Source organism: Myripristis murdjan, chromosome 15, assembly GCF_902150065.1.
Source record: "Myripristis murdjan chromosome 15, fMyrMur1.1, whole genome shotgun sequence".
In the NCBI taxonomy this organism is placed as follows: domain Eukaryota; kingdom Metazoa; phylum Chordata; class Actinopteri; order Holocentriformes; family Holocentridae; genus Myripristis; species Myripristis murdjan.
In genome coordinates this window covers 27,335,860-27,355,360 of record NC_043994.1, presented here as the reverse complement: position 1 = coordinate 27,355,360, position 19,501 = coordinate 27,335,860, and the positions used below count along the sequence as shown (strand labels likewise).

The window sequence follows — 19,501 nt, the reverse complement described above, 5'->3', positions numbered from 1 at the left end:
TATTTAGTTTAGCGAAGGAACACTTAACTGGTTGTTAATCCTCTCCAGGAGCGAGAAAGAGAGGCTCAGAGGTGAAATAAATAAGAGACAGAAGAGACGGAAACTCACATAGGCAAACTGCTGGAGTTATTACGGGGATTATCAGATATTCTGATCAAGAGGAGAAGGGCCACACCTGTAAATGCGTCCTGCTGGCACTCACACTTCCCCACCAAGACCGGAAGCTATAAGGAGTAATCCTTTGTGACTGCTCGTGCAAAGCCAGTGAGAGGGCCAGTTAGCACATTAGGAGGTGTTGTTCAGATCCACAGTGTCATGTGTCTGTGCCGATAATGGAGTCGCCGCAACAAGTGCCACAGCAGATCAGGCCCTCAGAAATCAACGGACTGTCACGTAAATCTGTTGCTCATGTCTGCGGCAAACTGCTAACAGTAATCCGTGAGGTCCTTGTCTGTTTTTTGTCCTCATTTCTGGTGCAAAGCTCTCCGCACGGTGGTGTTTCTGAACTGCACCTGCCAGAGATCACCTCCGAAATCAGTGTGGCCAGCAATGTGTTGTGGATATTATGCAGGTGGTGAAACCGCAGAGCAGGCGAAGCAGACTGGTATGCAAGCCAGGACGTTCAGCTGGTGCAGTGATGGTGTTTGCACTTACTGGTGTCGGTGGGAAAATGTGAGAAACTTGCTGCACTAGTTGGATATTTTCTGTTACTGGAAATAGAAGGAGGAAAGCTCCCAAGGCTTTATTTGACTTCCTATGCGATGTTTCAACCCAATAGGGTCTTTGTTAGGCACGTCAGGCTCATTTATCATTCAATCATTCATTTGCCTGAGGAAGAGCCCGTTGGTTTGAAACGTTGCATAGTTAGTCAAATAAAGTGTTAGGAGCTGTAGTCCAGTGTGCGGATAATTTTTCTCCTTCTATTTCTATATTTTCTGTTACTGAACATTTAATCACATGTCTATATACATAGATCTACATCTATATATCTAGAAATATATATCTATTTAATTATGTATATTTGAGAAACGATTGGTGTTTGTAAGGCTCATTTGAGAGTGACAGATTATCTTTTTTTTTTTAACTTTTCAGGTCTCACCAAAGATATTCACCGTTAAGAATCAATAATACAGTCTAACTTTAGCGAACTAATGTTAAACAGAGCCACTAATGTGAGTTTGCAACCCCTATAGACCTTTTTCACAGGGGCCACAGCCACACGAGCGTCCTTTCTAAACAGATACAAAATGTTTCAGTATTTGGTGCACACAAAACAGCAGGAGTCAAAAGGGTTAAACCACTAAACTATTCGGCTCTGGGGATCTGTACTCAGCACTCTTTTACTTTTACTTTAAAAATCTAGTCTATCATACCTCGAATACATTTCCTGACAAGAAAAAAAAAAAAAAAAAAAAAAAAAGCCCAGTTAATAATTAATTCTCTGTCCTGCGGTCTAAATTTTGAAGAAGTATATTGAGCTGGGGAAAAAAAAAAAATTAAAAAAATCCTAAATGCTTGTGGTGCAGTGGTCCCCCAACTAATGTTCAACATCGGCTGCCTGTGAACTTCAAGCAGGCGTGCATGTTAAAATTCTCGTTAAAAATGATCATTTGATGAATTATAATGAAATATTGCGACACTGACACCAAGGAGTGGATTGCGACTTAGTATGGCAGAGGTCCTCTTCGGTTTAGATGTGGGCATTCAAAGTGTCATCCTGTTGTTCTTGATGGGCGGCCCGGCTGGGCAGGTGTGTCGGGCCTGTCAGTGTGCATTCGGGGAAATGTGCACTCCACAGCCCATGCTTTCATCTGAGAGACCCCACAGTACATAAATATGAGTGATGTTTGTTTGTGTGTGCGGGTGTGTGTGTTTATTTACTCTGTGTGTGTGTGTGTGTGTGCATGTGTGGGTGGAGTGCCACAGTGGCACACAGCCTAAATGCCATCTCGTCTCCGTGATCATAAATCAGCAGATGAAAGCTGTTGTTAATATTAGCGAGCGATTCTCGGGGCATTCGGAGGATCTGCCTCTTTCTTTGTTTCTTCAACTTTTTTCATTGTCAGGGCTCAGTGGATAGCGCGGGAGGAGTGTTTGGCAGGTAGGAGAGCTGAAGTCTCATCCACATCTGCTGGTGAAGGCGAAGACAGCCAAGAGTCGGAGAGTCTGGGGATTTGTAGAGTCAGAGAAAGATGGATAGCGAGAGGAGGGGAGGGGGGCTGGCAGCATGAATTCAGGATGGGACAGCGATGTTTCATAATCAGGCTATAAAATATTAAGGGACATTACACATGAATGGCTCTCTGTTGCTATCAGTTACAGTAAAACTTATAGGAAATCAATTCTGCATCTGTGGTACCTGCTGTGTTTTTTGTGTTTGGGCTTTCATGAGACATCTTTATGTATTCTACATTTTTTTTTTTTTTTTTTTTTGCATAATGTATTAAAAAATAATGTTTAATTTTTTTATAAAGTGAATATTTTCCATTTCATTTCCCCCTCTCTGAAATGTTTTGTTTTGTTTTGTTTCATCATCCTTTCATTCTCTGTGTCTTTGGCAGTGCTTGGTTTGGCTGCTGCTGCTACTTATCTCTGTCAATGCAGTGGCAGCTTTTATTCACATTGCGTGATGCCATACACACACAAACACACATGTGTAAAGTCACTCACAGTCACACATAAAATCACACACAACGTGCACTGTTAGATATGATGATGGCCATGCAGGGCGACTCAGGTTGATAATGCAGCATGTCAGCAGTCACTACTGTCTCTAATGTGGATTTCCCATCCACTAATGTTGTCTGCTGAAACAACAGGTTTTACAAGCCATGTGAGTGAGACTTTGTGCAGCACAGGGTTCCTGAAGCGTGCTCACCCACTGTCTAAGCTGATTTGACATGGTCAGGTGACACAAGTCCTGAGCCTCTCGAAAAACTGGGAATGTTGAGCTCTCTTTTTGCCATAGAGGGACATTAGGATGGATTCACCAATAGAAAAGTGTGTCTTCACCTGGGTGGAGATGGAAAAGACAGGCCTGTCAGTCTAAAGCAAAATGTAATATCATCATATTGCCTGTCAAAATATCCTCAGTGGGATATTTTTGGGTGAGAAGGGTGTCACCCAGGCCAACCCAGCATCATTCCAACTCCTAAATCCACTTATTTTGTTTTCGTCTCAGTCTCCTAAATTAAATGTTTTATGCACATGAATTGCACATTAATTAAAACGGTCATGCGTGTAATCGAAATGTCTTTCTACTGTTTCTTTTACATTTGTTCAACTGATATGCACGTAACAATTTACCAAACTTTTTGAGAAGTTTCAAGTTCAAGTTTATTTCGAAGCGAAAATCCGTGTCTCAAAGGGATTCACGGGCCCACAAGTTTGAACAAACAAAACAGGATGGCATACCCTGCCATAATCTTCAGGGCAAGAAAGAACTCAAATGAAACAGGGAAAAATGGAAGAAATCTCAAGAAGGACCACAGAGAGAGGAGACTCCTTCCTGGCCAGAAGGGTGCACGATAGGTGCCAACCCAGTGGGCCAACTACCAGAGCAATACAGTTGTATTACAAAACAAAACACTAGACCCAGTAAAGACAACAAAAGCAGAGGAGGACGAGGAGGATGAAGAGGACATGGAGGATGAAGAGGATGAGTGGGATGAGGAGGACATGGAGGTGCAGCAGGCAGGCAATAAAAGTTTAAAAAAAGAAATTGTGGCAAATCCAAAACAAAAAATCAGTATTGAATCAAAGAAGAGAGCAAAAGACAGCAAAACATATCCTACCCTATCATTACCGGACAGTTAAGAATTACCTGCTGAAACAGAAATTTACATCACCTTTAATGTCATCTAAATACCAAAGCTCAGTGCTAGAATAATTGCTGGAATAATTGCTATTAACATGACTAAAAACAAATAATACATTGCTGCTCAAGCATTCACAAAGTACACTGTGTGTAATGAGTTTCTCAGCAAATAAAGCCTCTTGTATCAGAAGCTTGTTTTGATTAGTTGATCATGTTTAATCATCGTCTTTGCATCTAAAAAAAAAAAAAAAAAAAAAAGCTCTGAGATTGAACTAACTGTAGTTATTGCTATAGTTTTTTGAACACACTATTTACTATTTAATTATTTTTTTTGATATATATAGTTATAGTTATCCTAGTGAGAGTAAATGGACATTATGGCCTTGGGCACTTTCTGAAAAATGATCTTAGATAAGATAATTATTCTCTTGAATACTGTACTACTTATCAAGCCAGTGTATTTCTTTTTCAGCATGTAGTTCTGGGTGGTCAGTGTCATGTGTTGCATGAAACACTGTACATATCTCCATTCTGTGTCTGATATGGAGCTGTGATTCATTTTGAAAACATACCCTCAAGTTGTCACTTAAGGAGAGGAAATGGTATCCCTCATTATAAACAAAGTGTGTCCATCCACCTTGTTGACTTAAGAATTTAAGTGATAAGTTGGTGAAGATGTCCCTGCTACCGCAGCTTTGTTAATTTGGAGCGAATCGTTCTCTGCATTGTGTCTGTAGATGTGACAATCAAAGCCTGAAAGCTGCTGCACAGTGTGTATCACTGCTAATTATGATGAAGTTGGTGTTTGTCCTTCATTTGAATTATTTATGCTCGTGAAACTGTGTGTTTGTAAATGTGCGTGTGGAGCAAGGTGTTGCTAGAAAACAGCATCTGTGCTCAGCCAACCTATTCTGGGTAATTATGGCTAAATAAATACAATAAAAAAAAAAAAGAAAGAGGGAGAGAAAGAGAGAAAGATATTGCATAACAATAACAAATCATTCCCAAATTCATTTTTAGACAACAATTACTGAGAAGACTGGCAGATTCTACATCTTTGTTTACTTTTTCTGCAACCAGATTGGACTCACTTGGGAATCTACTGGACTGCAATGATATAACAATTAGAAACTGTTTTTTTTTTTTTTTTTCTTTTTTTTAAAAAAGGTTGATATGTTGCAGTTTTTAACTTTTCTCTTTGTGAAACATTTCTGTCCGGCTGTTTGAGGGCGAGATGTACAGTAAGTACAGTCCTGGCCATATTTCACTGCTGCATTCTTCTTGTGTCTCCTTGCCATGCGCACATTTGGCTGTGGCAGTGCGCAAGTGACTGTGGGGATGTTGACATGCCTGCCAGCGTATGGAGATGAATGTTTTCTGCCTCTGCGCATGGCCTGATCTGTCTTGCTTCAGCCCCTCTTACATCATGCTACGTGCCCCGGGGCTTTTTCTCTACAGAGCAGGCGTGCTGTATTTAGAGCTGATTTATACACAAACACACATACCACTAGGGAAGGTGCAATGAGTGCTCTTTCCCCCTGCTGCAATTGCCAGCAATATAATCATCTTCCCACACTTCAATGTGCCTTTAAGGATAACATTCAGCAAAAAGTGCTTACGAAAGCCAGCAGTGATTTTAAAAGACATAAGCTAATGGAGGAATGGGGAGATAGGTCGTTTCAAGAATTCTGACCCCTGTTGGATGAGAGTAATCCAATTATTTAAAAAAGCATTTTTGTTCTCCTCTTGTCTTTCTTCCCCTCCGTTTTTTTCTGTTCCAAGCTGTTTTTGAGCCATTTCAATCTCATGCCTCTTCTTCCAATCAGCTTGGCTTATGAGATTCTTGGGGCATTGCGGGTCTCAATCAACGCTCCTCAGTTGCGCGGAATTAAAAGGTGCTAGCAAAGAGGTTTCCAGCCAATAAATACACCACGGGCAGAGGAACAAAGAACAATTTCATTCCTCCATTTCTCTCTTGCTCTTTTTCTCCGTCTTTCTTCTCCTCAGGTTCTTGGAGAGCACACTGCTCAACGCAGAAGTGAAGGAGGGAGAGATTCTGCCTCCTACCATTCAGAGACTGATGAAAGGATACAACAAGTACCTCAGGCCTTTCTTTGACAGTAAGGAAAACTGCAGACACATGCAGCCATGAAAATGAGATAACGCTCAGGGGAACCGTGTGTGTGTTTGTGAGACACACACAGAGAGGGGGTCTGAGTCGGCAGGGAGTTAAAGAGCAATTTTGTGTTTGTTTGTGCCTTTTTCCCCTCACATACATTCAGCTCAAAATGGACGTATTTTCCGCAGACCAGCTGGTAAATATCCCTAGCATTTACCTTGAGGCTAATGATGCCATGTCCATTTGAATTTGACAGTTTTTAGTTTCTAATGACGCATGAAATGCGCCGGTTACATTTTACCTCATGCTCACATGATATCATTTAAGGCCAATTTAATCTTTGTAACCAGTTTTATCCAAAAATAATGTAGTTTAACACAAAAAATACATGCAAATAAGAGCAAACATGTTCATATATGTGGATATGAGACCTGAGAGAAAGCAAGCAAGCCTCTGAGTTTGTCTGCGTAAATACAAAGGTCTCTAGTCATCTACCATCCAAAACTATCATGGTGATTTTCAGTTTTGTAGTTTAGCTGCACACTCTTACTGCTGATATGCCTTGTGATCTAGCTTCCAAATTGCACCAAGCAAGCAATTTACATGCAGTGTAGAAACTATCTGTAACCCAGTGTAATATTACAGAAAGAAAAGGCGTTAAGTCATGTAGTATTCGATCTGCCGCTCATTGTTGCAGATGTTCACAGTAAATCCCTGTCTATTGTCATCGTTTTGGGCTCCGACAATCCAGCGCAATGCGATTAGAGTTTGTGTCTCTGTTGTTTGATCAGCAATCAAGCTGACTTTACAGAGGCAAATACCATTCAGCATAATCATTTGGCTTTCCATCTGGGAATACAAATTCAATACACCACAAACGGTGAAAACAGCACAGGCAGGCATACACACATAATTGTGAAAACCTCCACTGACTGCATCGATTTCCCGACCCTTAATGTGCACTTTAACCCTTACTCTAACACAAAACTAATACTAATTTTAACCTCGAAGGCCGAGTATTAACCCTTTAGTGAGGGTTGGCCAAAGGATTTTCCTAATTTTCTGCCATTGTGAGGACGTGTAGTCGCTCAAACACACGATACACACATGCTCCTCACCTAACTTCAGTATTCATCTGCAGTATGACAACAGGCTCGCTTTTCTCACAAAGGTTGACAGTGGAAGACGCAGTATAGGGAGACGGCACATGGGAGAGTGGGGGAGTTCCTGCTTTGACGGAGAATCAGGGAGAGTTAATTCCCCTACGGGAGGCTGCATGCAGCACTCTGCTGCTGTTACCGCTGATGTGGACTCTTCCACGTTTTCCGATGCGCTGTCCTTAGAACACTTCATTATTCTCTCAAATTCCCCATGTTTTCCTCAATCACACACTAGCTCATACACACACATACACATACACATACATATACATATAGGCTGTTGGGATTATCAGTGGATGATGTGTAATGATAGATTAAATTTGTGTCTGATTATTGTTTTTCTCTCTCTCTCTCTCTCTCTCTAGATGGCCCTGTAACAGTGGGTATGAGTTTGGACATTGCCAGCATAGACACCATCTCAGAGATCAACATGGTGAGACAACACTGTCATGTCCTACTGACTCACTGTAATTCATCAAAAAATCATTTTATTGGACATTCGATGTCAACTCGTAGCCTGCACCTGCTGACAAAAATATTTTAAAATCATATGAGCGTGTAGGGGGTCATGGTCTTGATTGGCAGTAGGTGGTAACCTCCTGCAGTCCCTATGGTGCTGAAATTGCTTTTGTCATTAAATTGCTGTGTAGTCCAACCTCACAGCTTGTCATATTGCTACACAGTGACAGAAATTGATTATGCAGTTACATATATGATGTAATTCTCAGACTTGTAGATTGTATGTACTGGGCCAAAAAATTGTTTTGTAAATGTACTAACAATCAGACTAGACTTGCTGACCCTAAGAAATGCTGTGGACACATAGTGGCTTTGGGCATTAAAGGGCTTAGGGACCTTACACCATCAATATTCAACAACACACACACACACACACACACACACTCACATACACAAAAAAACGAAGCTGACTGAGGCAATATGAGCACAGAGTAGTACCTAGGTTTGCAAAAATCATGCTCAAGTGTCAGCAAAATCATTGAAATGCTTATCAGAATGGTCCAGAAACACTACTGTGACCTTTGAACTCCAATCCTGCAGGACTACACAGCCACCATATTCCTGCGCCAGCGCTGGACAGACGAGCGCTTGGTGTTTGATGGCAACAAGAGCCTGAGTCTCGATGGGCGGCTAGTGGAGCTGCTCTGGGTCCCCGACACCTTCATCGTCGACTCCAAGAAGTCCTTCCTCCATGACATTACCGTGGAGAACCGGCTGATCCGCATCTTCCCCAACGGGACCGTCCTCTACGCATTGAGGTGGGGTAACAAACTGGATTGCTGGTTTATTGGGTTGTCTTGTTTGTTTTCTGCTTCAAGAGACAATGAAAAGTAGGCCAGGGAACAGGGAAGAAATTGGCAGTGGGAGTGTGGGTTGAATTTGCGATAATGAGATTGTAAAGCAGGGAGTTGTGTCAATTCTATTACATGGGTATTGGATTGTACAGTATGAGTGGAGGACTGTGTGATTTGTCAATACAAAGAGCTGTCTGCTATTGAAGTAAGATAAGTCCTTTTCGGATCATCCCAGCAGATAGCAAAGGCTTAATGCTTGACAAGCTTAGCGCGTCGCCGTCACAGACACTAAATAATAGTGGACCAAGTGAGTGTGACGTCATTCTTTGGTTTCTCGCTGGTTGTTTTGAAGCCAAGAGAATGTAGTTACAATTGCAGCCGCGTTGTCATTATTTGTAGCCAGGGTGAGACAAATTATAGAGCCAATGTGCAGTGGGTGGAACCCATAGGTTATAAATGCGGCACACCAATTATTATACAGATAGACTCACTGGAGAACAGAGTGCTTTGTCTGTTAGTGCAGTTAAATGCAGAACAGGCCCATAGTTGCAGTGTGATGCTACCAAAACCTTCATAGACAATCAGTTATATATTATTAAGAAAGTGGACAGTCTCAAAAGAAAAAAAAAAAACTACTGATGGTTTTGGTCATTTCACAACAGAGCAGAAATAGATTAACTGTCTTTTGATAACGCCCCCTGATTACCAGTGCATTGGCAACCTGTCAGTTACCTCAACCTGAAACATTCACTTATCATAGTTGCTTAATGGTCAATGATGAAAATATGCTGGGGTGCACGTGGCAAATTAGCCATGGAGACACTATGTTCTTGTTCAAAGTTCTGGAGCCGGCCACTAGATGGCATTAGAGGAACTGTCTCTCCCACTTCTCCACTGGTTTCAAACTCATCTGTAGTTTTGAGCGCTTTTCTCTGTATGGCATTTTGATTAGATATTTACCCAACAGCCAGGTTAGGCACCTGGAGTTTGTTCCTTGCTTATTAACCTTGTGATAAAGAGATTTCCACATCCTGCAGTTGGTTTTGATGTGTGTTATTGCATGTGCAGGTGCTGTCCATGGCTCTGACTTGACTTTTGTCAGACAGTGCTGATCTGCCTTTGTTCCTGTGGTGTTGCACTTGCTTTTGTGCATACAATGCAAGTTACACACGTAGTTGCAGTGAAAAATATAAACAAGAGTAGATAAATGCTCATCATATTGGAGGACACACTCACTGTGCAATTAGCAACTGTGCAAGCATCACGTGTGCAAAAAACACAATTTTGGATATTAGTAATTTGAAGGTTAACATCACAAATTTCACACAGCCGCAGTGACGGTGGGAGGTCTCTAAAATGTGTTTAGAAGCTCCTTTGTGTTTGCTCTATTAACTCGAGCTGAGTGTTCAGACTTGCTTCAGCCTTCCCTCACAGCTTATCATCTTTACATACGGTGACCATCATTAGTAGTACACTCCATTACTCTTCATCACGACTGGGAGCTCATAGCGTGTGAGCATGCTTGTCTGCGTTACCACACTGTGTGAATTTTGATTCATGAAGGAATTTATAATATGTGTGTGACATGCTCATGTATGAACGCATTATCGATTAATGATGATCCTAATGTATGTGTGTGTGTGCGTATCCGTCTGAGTGTGTAGCTGGTGCATGGATGTATGTGTGTGGGTGTGTGTGTCCTGCACTTCATGGTCATTTGCCTCTATATGGAGCTGCACAGCTTGTGGCCTTTAGCCTGACAGATGAGTATGGCAGAGAGGGGGCCACACTGTCAGAGGGCAGGAGCAATGAGAGTAAAGCAAATGTAAAGAGATGGTGAGACAAGAGATGGATTCAGCGAGGAATTGGTGCTGTGAGGACGACAGAAAGAAGTGAGAAATGTGAGGCCACCCGAGGAAAGGGACATGTGGTAAATATTTCAGAGCAGCGCCAGGAGGAATACATGAGAAAATACTGGAAGGATTGCAGCTAAAGGTTGTGAACACCACTTAAACTTCAGCTGTGCCAGTCCCACTGGTGCGTTCGTCATTACAAATGCATGATGCACGGCCAAGCTTTGTTCAGACCTACAGAACTTCATTTTAAATTCTAGTCCAGATCCCGAGCTTTCCAAAGTTACCAAAGATGCCCTGCTGAATTGCAGTGAAATGTGTATGAAGTGATGCGCAAGCCATCTAGGTATTTTTGATGTAATGCTGCAGCCATAAAACAATGGCATCTTGGATTTGAATATCTCACTCATATCTAAGTGTGATGCAGTGCGTGAAGCTTTGTAATCAGCAGGGACAGAATGCACCATTGTCTTGCAATATGGGAAAGGAAGTTTTTGTAACTTTGAAGTTACTTAAGGTGAAATTTAAGGGAAAACTTCAAGAATTAGTGTTCAATTTCAGTCATAGTCACATGCATAGGAAACTAAAAAACAAGATAAGAGACCTGCTATAGAAAGATATAAAAAAAAATATGTTAACACTTTACACTGTTAACACACAACACCTTGTGCAAGTGCAGTGTAATCCAATAGTCCAATCAAAAGTTTTGTTGATGGAAGTCTCTCTTAAGCACAGGAACAACAGAGACGTGAAAGAGAAACACATGTGAAATAATCATCTATAAGGCCAGGACATGCTCAGTAGCCAATGAATTTTAGTAAACAGTGGTTATGGTTAACTTTAGTGGGAGACTGCCCTCGTTGATTTTACCAGGAGGACACAGGTCCACTTTGTGGTTCAGAACTTGAAATCTTACTATAGAATGAGGCTCATTTGGGAACAGAAACTCAAACAAAACATCCTGCAGTTCTACAAAGTGTCCCACTCTTCTTCTATGGGTCACTCTCACACTTTATACCTGACTGCATCTCTGGTTTGAGACTTAAATGTCTTGTAGCAGTGATCTCCAGTTTTGTGCTACAGGCTGTTTTGCACTGACCCAACAAACTCTAAGCACCACCAGCAAACCAAAGCATCATGTCGGTGTTAGTTTGCATGTGTTCATCAGTGTTGGTATTAGAACCTTTGAAAAACACTATTTTTTTTTTTTAAAGAAGAAATAAAATAAAACATTTGATCACAAAAAAAAAAAAGAAAAACATTTGTTACAGTCAAGCTCTGACCAAATGCACATGTGAGATCACACGTAACCATGATCATTTGCTTGGTTATCTACTATTAACTAATAGATTACAGAAATGTTGGGTAACTAGACATTATGGTAATAATGGCTGTGTTGTTTTGGACAACAGAAAGAGGGAGCCAAGAGTATGCAAAACACTTTGTCAGCTGGTTTCACTCATCAGCTCTGTTTCAGCCACAGTGAGGAACTGTAGTGGCTGTAATGCTTCACTGGAATGAAAACCTACATGAAAAAATATGTGCAATAGTTGATATGCTCACTGTCTTTATTATTTTCTGAATTTTACGGAACTCTTTAAATGTCATGATTGCTCAAATGAATGCTCCTACTAACATCCAGTGACCTCTCACAGTTTGATTTTTTTTTTTTTTTTTTTTTTTTTAGTCAACAAAGTCTTGAGTAGTCACACATGAAAGCCACACCTGCACGCCTTAACTCAGCCCACACACATGACTGGAGAGCAGCGTGCTTGTCCCTAGAAATGACATATGGCCACCTCATACTGAACTGCCTCTCTGTGGCCTCTTCTCCCCAGGATTACCACGACTGTGGCCTGCAATATGGATCTCACCAAATACCCCATGGACAAGCAGACGTGCACACTACAACTGGAGAGCTGTAAGGATACTTCATTCTTGATAAAGAAAATTCAGGCCAGTGCGGCTTGTGAGCATCGCTGTCTGCTGTGAGTAGGTGGGCGGCTGCGATTTCAAATGAATGTGATCAAATGGAGGGATCACACAGCGATGACACATTAGACAGTTTCTCTGATCTTCAAAACCTTTGGTGTACGTGTGCGCCTGCGTGTGTGCGTATGTGTGCATGAGTGTACGCAGGCGCTCATGTTTATGCGTGTTTATGTGAGTTCATGGGCAGACTACCGCGTGCACATAAGACACGGTGCCAGACAGGCAGACGGTGATTGCAGGTGCAAATTCAGTGCACGGTGTAACACTGCCTTGTGTAGATTTGTTTAGCACAATTTACTTGATTACTGTTGCGACAAAAGAAACTAGGCCATAGCAACTCATGCAAACACTCTGTCCCTTAATCCTTGGCTGCCCCAAAAACACTCCTCATGCCAGGCTTTTTTTTCCCACAAGCCCTTGAGCATCATGTTCTGAGGCATGCACGGCCCCGATACCATGTGTCGTCGCCACATAAGCTTTCGACTTGTATTCACTCTTCAGATGATATTTTTTTTCTTTAAACAAACACGATCGTCTGCCACCAGGCTGAGAAAAAGATCTTTGTTTCTAATTTAGCTCCACTTTCTTCAAGAAGTTTCTACACACAGTGACATTATCTGGAAATGAAAGGAGTGATTTGCCTTATATTGAGACATTGTCACTTGTTTCATGTGGCGTTGCACTGGAGACATCTCACCCTTTTGGCAGACTGTTTCATGTTGCTTGTTTTAGGAAAAATCTGATTTTAAACTGACTATAAGATTAAATGACTTGTCAAGATGAATATTTTTATGCACTATAAGGGATGTAAGGAAGCTGCCCCCCCCTCCGCCTTTCTCTCATCACTTCCTCATCAGTCTTCATCTGCTGCCTTGGCTTTCTAGCTCTCTGTTCCACGCGATTTAATGAGAGCCAGTCGGGCTAAGCTATGTCTGATCCCTGCCAAAAGCCCATCGTGAGCTCAGTGCCAAACAAACACAGCTAACGGGAGGCGCAGTCCCACTTACAGTAGCAGATGAAAATACATCTAGAGGTTAAAGTTAGGTAACTGGGAGGATGATGGATCCTCCCTTCCCTGCTTTAATAATGTCAGGCCACATATCTGCATGCTCTCTCTCTCTCTCGCTCTCTCTGTCAACTCTCCATCTCCCACCCTCTCTACCATCTCTTTGTCACCCTCTGTATTTCTCTTTGACACCCTCTGTCACCCCATTTTTTTTTTTTTTGTTTGTTGCTCTCTCTGTCTCGTTCTCTCTCCCCTCCTTCCTCCCTTCCTTCCTCTCATTCAGTCTCTTTCTCCCTCTCTTGCTCTGTCTGTCTATGAAGATGCATATTCAAGGATTTATTTCTTTTAATGCTGTGCCAAAAGTGGATCCTCTGCGCAGGAGGAAGGTTTAAAGAGAATCGTTGTTGGAGGGTGCAGGGCGTTTAGATTGAGATTGCGGTAAAATATTTATTGGGTTCTGACAGCAGAAGGAGGCTCTAAGTCTGAAGACGGTCCCAGTCTTTTCTGATTGTCACTCTAATTATTTTACCACAGTGGAAGATGAAAAGAGAAGTGCTCCCAATAGCTTTTGGTGGCTCTTTTAAAAGATACCCCTCTTTTTGTGTGGTCGAGCCTACTCATTTTCACCAACTGAGGGCTATGGGGCACTGCAAGGTTGAACCTACCCCCAGAAAGCCACTATTTTAATGTAACTGTTTCCGTGCTATTGCACATGGATGTCACAACCCATTTATGTCTCTAATTTGTACATTACGGACAGAGCTTAAGGTCAGGAAAATAATGAGTTCCACTGGTAACAGAAGTGCAATCAAGTAAAAAAAAAACACACACACACACAAAAAAAAAACAAAAAACACTGAAATTACAGGACCTTTCCTCATCAAAGTCGCCACTGCCCTTAATCAGATGATTTTGCTGTCGGCATCATGGCTCCGCCTGGTCAATAATGCATCACTCCTCAGACTTCACGCATGTTTTGGCCTAGAGGAGGGAAGGAAATGGGGGTAAACGGAGAGAGCGTTAGTGAATTACATCTCATGTACATAACCACATGACAATATCATGTAGAATACTGAGATGTACTCCACTGTTATGCAGCAGCACCTCCTTATTCCATCTCTTATTCTCTTGCTCCCTCTGCAGATAAATTAGAGAACCACACCATGAGATGTAGTCTGGTTGATGCTCATGATCTACCTTTTTCTTCATTATCAAGCACACCTAAAATGAATTATGACTCTCCACAAATGTTATGTGACAGGTCAATGAGTCACAAGACGCAAAACGGCTTAATTACTAGTATCACTGTGCTCATTGTTTTAACATTTTTAATTTACTAGCGTTGTAAACATTAATAAATGAAAAATGAAAACGCTATCTGCCGAGGGACAGGCACTGCCACGCGCAGCTTTGACACCCTTGACAGCAGTCACTTTGCAAGCCTTTTCATTTCAAGTTTTATTTGGGTTACCAAGGCTCTCCAGGGCGCGGTGAAATATGCATGATTAGTCTGTTATGGTACAATGCAACAGTTAAGCCTTTTATTTGGACTTATTACCTCATTTGAGGAACCGAGTGAGCACATTCATTTTCATTAGCAGTTCCTGTTGGGTCTCACTGTGCATCAAAATGAACAACTGGGTATATTCTGTTAGCTCTGTGACTGTGGCCGCATAAATGAAACACTGAAATTAGATTTTAAAGCCTGGGTTACATGCAGATGTCAGCTTTATAAATATGTTTTAACAGCACCTATCATGTCATGTGCTCTTAAAATCTCTTTCCACCGCCGTTTTTTTCAGCTTTCCTAGTGCTTCTTATTAAATAGCCGTCTGATATTTATTCTTAGATGGGGTTTAGTAATTGCAAAAGTATACAGCCCAACTATTAGAGGACCAGAAAGATGTCTTTTTATCATCATCATCATCACTTTGATTGTGATTATTCATTACTGCCAGGTTCCCCCCAAAACAAGGAGTATGCTTCTGGATTTAATTAATTGAATGTACAGAGGGGTTTCTTCCAGCTGTGAATTAGTGACCAGAGGGTAACTGTCTTTACATTTCTGTCCACCATTGCTGCTGATTGGGCACTGAATGCCAAACTGCCCTATAGGGGCTCTGTGCTGACCTCTCAGATGGGAAAAAAAAATGTGTTGTGATATGTGTTGTATTTAGTGGTATGTGGACTGACATATTTATAATATCTTGAGTAAATCGGCTAAGGAAGTAACCTTGATCTCTCCCTACAGGGGGCTACAACATCAACGACGTCATGTTCTACTGGACCAGAGGGAACGAGTCCGTCAGCGGCTTAGACTCACTGCGACTGGCTCAGTACACAGTGGAGGACCACTACACCTCCGTCTCAGAGGCCATCTACGAGACGGGTAACAATGTCATTCCTAAACATGTTTTCCAACTGGTCCGTTTCTTAACTTTACTTTCTTTCGTTGTCTTGGGGCATGCTGTTTGCAAGAAGAGCACGGTCAACACAGTTTATAGTTTCCATCTCGAGCCAGTCTTATGTTTGGGGGTGATTCTCAAATATAAGACCGTGTTTCCCGCAGCCCTTACTGCAGGAGGTGGATTTTTTCCCGCATGATTTCTTGACAACTTACATATCCAGCAGATTTTCCATCAAACCCAGCCCAGTGGCACACAAAGTAAAAAGCAGTGAAAAGACAGGTGGAGGCTGCCAGTCAGTCTGTGCAATGATCTCATGTTTACAGTCACTACACTGATGTCTCGAAATGAATACAGTTATGATTATTTATTTTTTTATTATTATAATTTTAAAAGTCTACACCTACTGCAACATCTTTCAAGTCAACACATCATCCAATATTGGCAGACACAGCAGCCCGCAGTGACCTGTGTGTATACTGCCACACACTGTGTCTTAGCTGTCACTATACTTCATATCTTCATAAATAACAGCACTTGTTTTCTGGTTGCAATTGCATTTAAACACTTCTTTCCTCTCCAAGGGCATTACCCCAAGTTGGTCTTCCATTTTGAGCTGAAGAGGAGCATCCTGTACTTCATCTTAGAGACGTACGTCCCCTCCAGCCTGTTGGTGGTCCTCTCGTGGGTCTCCTTCTGGATTTCCCAGTCCTCTGTTCCGGCACGCATTTGTATCGGTAAGAGAAAGAAGACAAAACTGTTTTCTCTCACCTCAGCGTCAGTATTTATTCACTGTCTGAGGAAACTGCTGCTTCCTGACAGACATTTGTGGAGGTCCATTTATTTTGGCACAACAGTAGTTTTTTTTCACACTGTGTCAAACCTGCCAAATATCTGGGTGTTATGTGTTGCCTGTAATGAAGAATCCATTTTTGTTTCAACCATGCATGCATCAGTATTCATTCACTATTACACCAGATGAGGAGTAACACAAACTCTTGGGATATTTATGGGGTGCATGAATGTATAAACCTTGGCTGGATGCTACAGATCCGGGGAGGGGGAGGTGATGAAAGCCGCTATGATATTAGAGATATCAAGCAGCAACGTGCCATCACAGAGGTTTTTGTTGAATTAGTTCCACAACACCTCCAAAGAGCTCAACACTAAGATGTGGCATCCTAGAACCCCCAGGACCACAGGATGTCCCGCTTCATAGTGCACCGGGGTGTAAAGGGATTAATTTCAGGGAGATCAGTGCCGGTGATCTTGGCCGCCTCTGAGATTATGTGCTGCTATTTATTTATTTATTTATTTATTTATTTATTTGTGTGTATGTGTGTGTGTGTGATTGTCCATGCCTCCCTACCAGAGCATGACTGAACAAGTTAGAGTGCTCTCTTTGATAGATGTGTGGAATCCAACCAGGAGATTTAGATTAACTCAGAACTTCTTCACTTGTCTGACAACTGAACAACTGACAACCCATGGTGCTTTGCAGATGATATCATCTGAACTGATGTGCCACTTCACAGAGCTGCAGACGGAGGCTCAGAGGAATAACTCTGTTGTGGTTATTTGCTAGCCACTGATATGGACAGAAGGGGGGGATTGAGAATATATGTGTCCCAAGGGTTTTTGATGTCTTGAGTTAAAAGTCATTGCTAACCCGCCATGGTTACTCCCACTCTGCCCACTTCAGATGAGCTGGGCTGAGTTTCATTGCCATCAGAGGTCAGTTATGACAGTGGTGTCAGAACAGTAAAGGAGTTTCCTGGGATGTGAAGCCATTATTGAACAAAGCAAAGAGCACAGGAGAGAGAGCACACAGCCCTGGACAGCAACTGTGCTAATGGGGAGATGCCAAGATCTGCTTTGACACATGAACCTCAGCCAGCCAGACTGAGACAGGGCTAATTTTTAAAATGAATGCCTTTCAGTTTGTTAACCCACTGAACTCTGATTTTCAATTTAAATAATTTCAAAGTTAAAACACAGTTTTTTTTCACCCCATATTGTAAAACAGTAGCTCATATATATTCTGCATCGACTGGCTGCAACAATTCATTGAAGCTACATCGCACTTATAATGTGGGAAATATTCAGACCCATGATGCCTTTGTTTTATGGCCGCACCATTACATCAAAAAATATGTATATCTAGATGTCTTGGGCATCATTTTATTCACATTTCCCTGTAATTCAGCAGGACATCATGGGTATCTTTGGAAACCTTGGGCTCTTGACTAGAATTTAAAGTAAACTTCGCTTGGTTTTAACAAAGCTTGAAAACTGCAAGTGGGATGCTGGTGTTGAAAACCAAACTGAGACCTCTTATCAGGATTTTCCTGTGCATAGTCCGGTTTGCACCCTGTGTTTATTCATGCAACTCTTTCTGTCATTGTGGTTTATCAGTGAGCCCGTGGTTTATCAGTGAGCCCGTGGTTCATCGTTATATCTGTGGCTGTGTTTTTTTTGTTTTGTTTTTTTTGGACCAGGAGTGACCACAGTACTGACCATGACCACTCTGATGATGGGAGCCCGGACATCGCTGCCCAATGCCAACTGCTTCATCAAGGCCATTGACGTTTACCTGGGGATCTGCTTCAGCTTCATCTTCGGGGCGCTGATTGAGTATGCCGTGGCCCACTTCTGCACCCTCACCTACACCGGCCCCAACATGCTCGTGGTGAGGCCCTCATCATGGGATTTTCATGCTGTTCGTTGCTGTTGTGTGCATTGTTTTTGGTCACAGTCATTGTCCTCTTGGTGATCATCATCATCATCACTATCATCACCATCGCCATCATCATCACCATTAGCCCTGCGTGGTAAGTTCAAGAAGTGCTCCAACCTTTCAGTTTCAGATGACGATCATCCTCTCGTCTTCACTCACGTCATGTTGTCTTTGCCCGTCTCTCTCCTGCAGTATGGCCACCAGATGCACGACCTCGAAGACGAGATGAACGGCATCGTCACCACCATCGCCAGCGACTCCAACAGGGTGAAGAGACGCAAGGAGACCGCCACATCTCCTCCTCCCGCTCCCTCCTCCGCAGAACTAGCTGTAAGCCCCTCCAGCCCTTCAGGCAGCGAGCCTAAGCCCGAGGCGCCCCCCGAGGAGCCCCCCAACCGATGCCTCACCGTCCTGTCCATCCTCCGCAAGGTCTTGCACCGCTCCCTAACTTGCTGTCATGTGGAGAACCCCCACTACATAGACAACTACTCCAGAGTCACCTTCCCCCTCTCCTTCGTCATGGTCAATCTGCTCTACTGGACATACTACCTGTACTTTTAGCACTCACTGGAGTACAGTGTGTGTCCCAGTGTGGAAGAGAATTTGTATGGAGGAAAGACGTGTGTGTTTTACTTCATGTATGTACAGTAAGCGTTATTCGTGTATGTTATGAAACGAGTGAGTGCAGTTTCTACATTGGGACTCATCAGTGAAGTAGCATATGTCATGCACAACCATGTAGGGTTGTTTTTAAGAGGAAATGGCGATGCTTTTGATTACAGCTCCATTTTTAAGTAATAACATGTACTGTAAATGAGTAGGGAATTCTATACAGCTGGTTCTGTTGTAACTAATTGGCCTCGCTTTGACGGATAAGTCTCGATCAATTCTCATGCACTTTGAGAAAAAACTGACATTTCCTATAAATTAAAAAAGAGATGGCCAGTTTACACTTTTCTTGTTGTTGTATCGAATTTTTCTGTATAACACCTCACAGTTTACACTATATATATATATTATATTTTGTTACTGTCTAACATGGAGAAGATGGAGCTGTAATTTAAAGCTTTACGACCGAATTTGCTCAAATTGTCGAGGG

General features: G+C 42.2%; 1 protein-coding gene across 1 annotated transcript in view; it reads left to right on the top strand.

The window, feature by feature from the left end:
- LOC115372568 (gamma-aminobutyric acid receptor subunit pi) overlaps nucleotides 1-19,289 on the top strand; it is a 34,186-nt gene extending 14,897 nt beyond the window's left edge. Inside the window, exons 2-9 of the mRNA XM_030070576.1 lie at nucleotides 5,825-5,937; nucleotides 7,462-7,529; nucleotides 8,156-8,373; nucleotides 12,101-12,183; nucleotides 15,512-15,649; nucleotides 16,250-16,402; nucleotides 18,164-18,354; nucleotides 18,595-19,289. Coding sequence (XP_029926436.1) covers nucleotides 5,898-5,937; nucleotides 7,462-7,529; nucleotides 8,156-8,373; nucleotides 12,101-12,183; nucleotides 15,512-15,649; nucleotides 16,250-16,402; nucleotides 18,164-18,354; nucleotides 18,595-18,963 — 1,260 coding nt within the window. The 5' untranslated portion in view covers nucleotides 5,825-5,897 and the 3' untranslated portion in view covers nucleotides 18,964-19,289. The remainder of the gene's footprint in view (nucleotides 1-5,824; nucleotides 5,938-7,461; nucleotides 7,530-8,155; nucleotides 8,374-12,100; nucleotides 12,184-15,511; nucleotides 15,650-16,249; nucleotides 16,403-18,163; nucleotides 18,355-18,594) is intronic.
- Nucleotides 19,290-19,501: the final 212 nt, after the last annotated feature.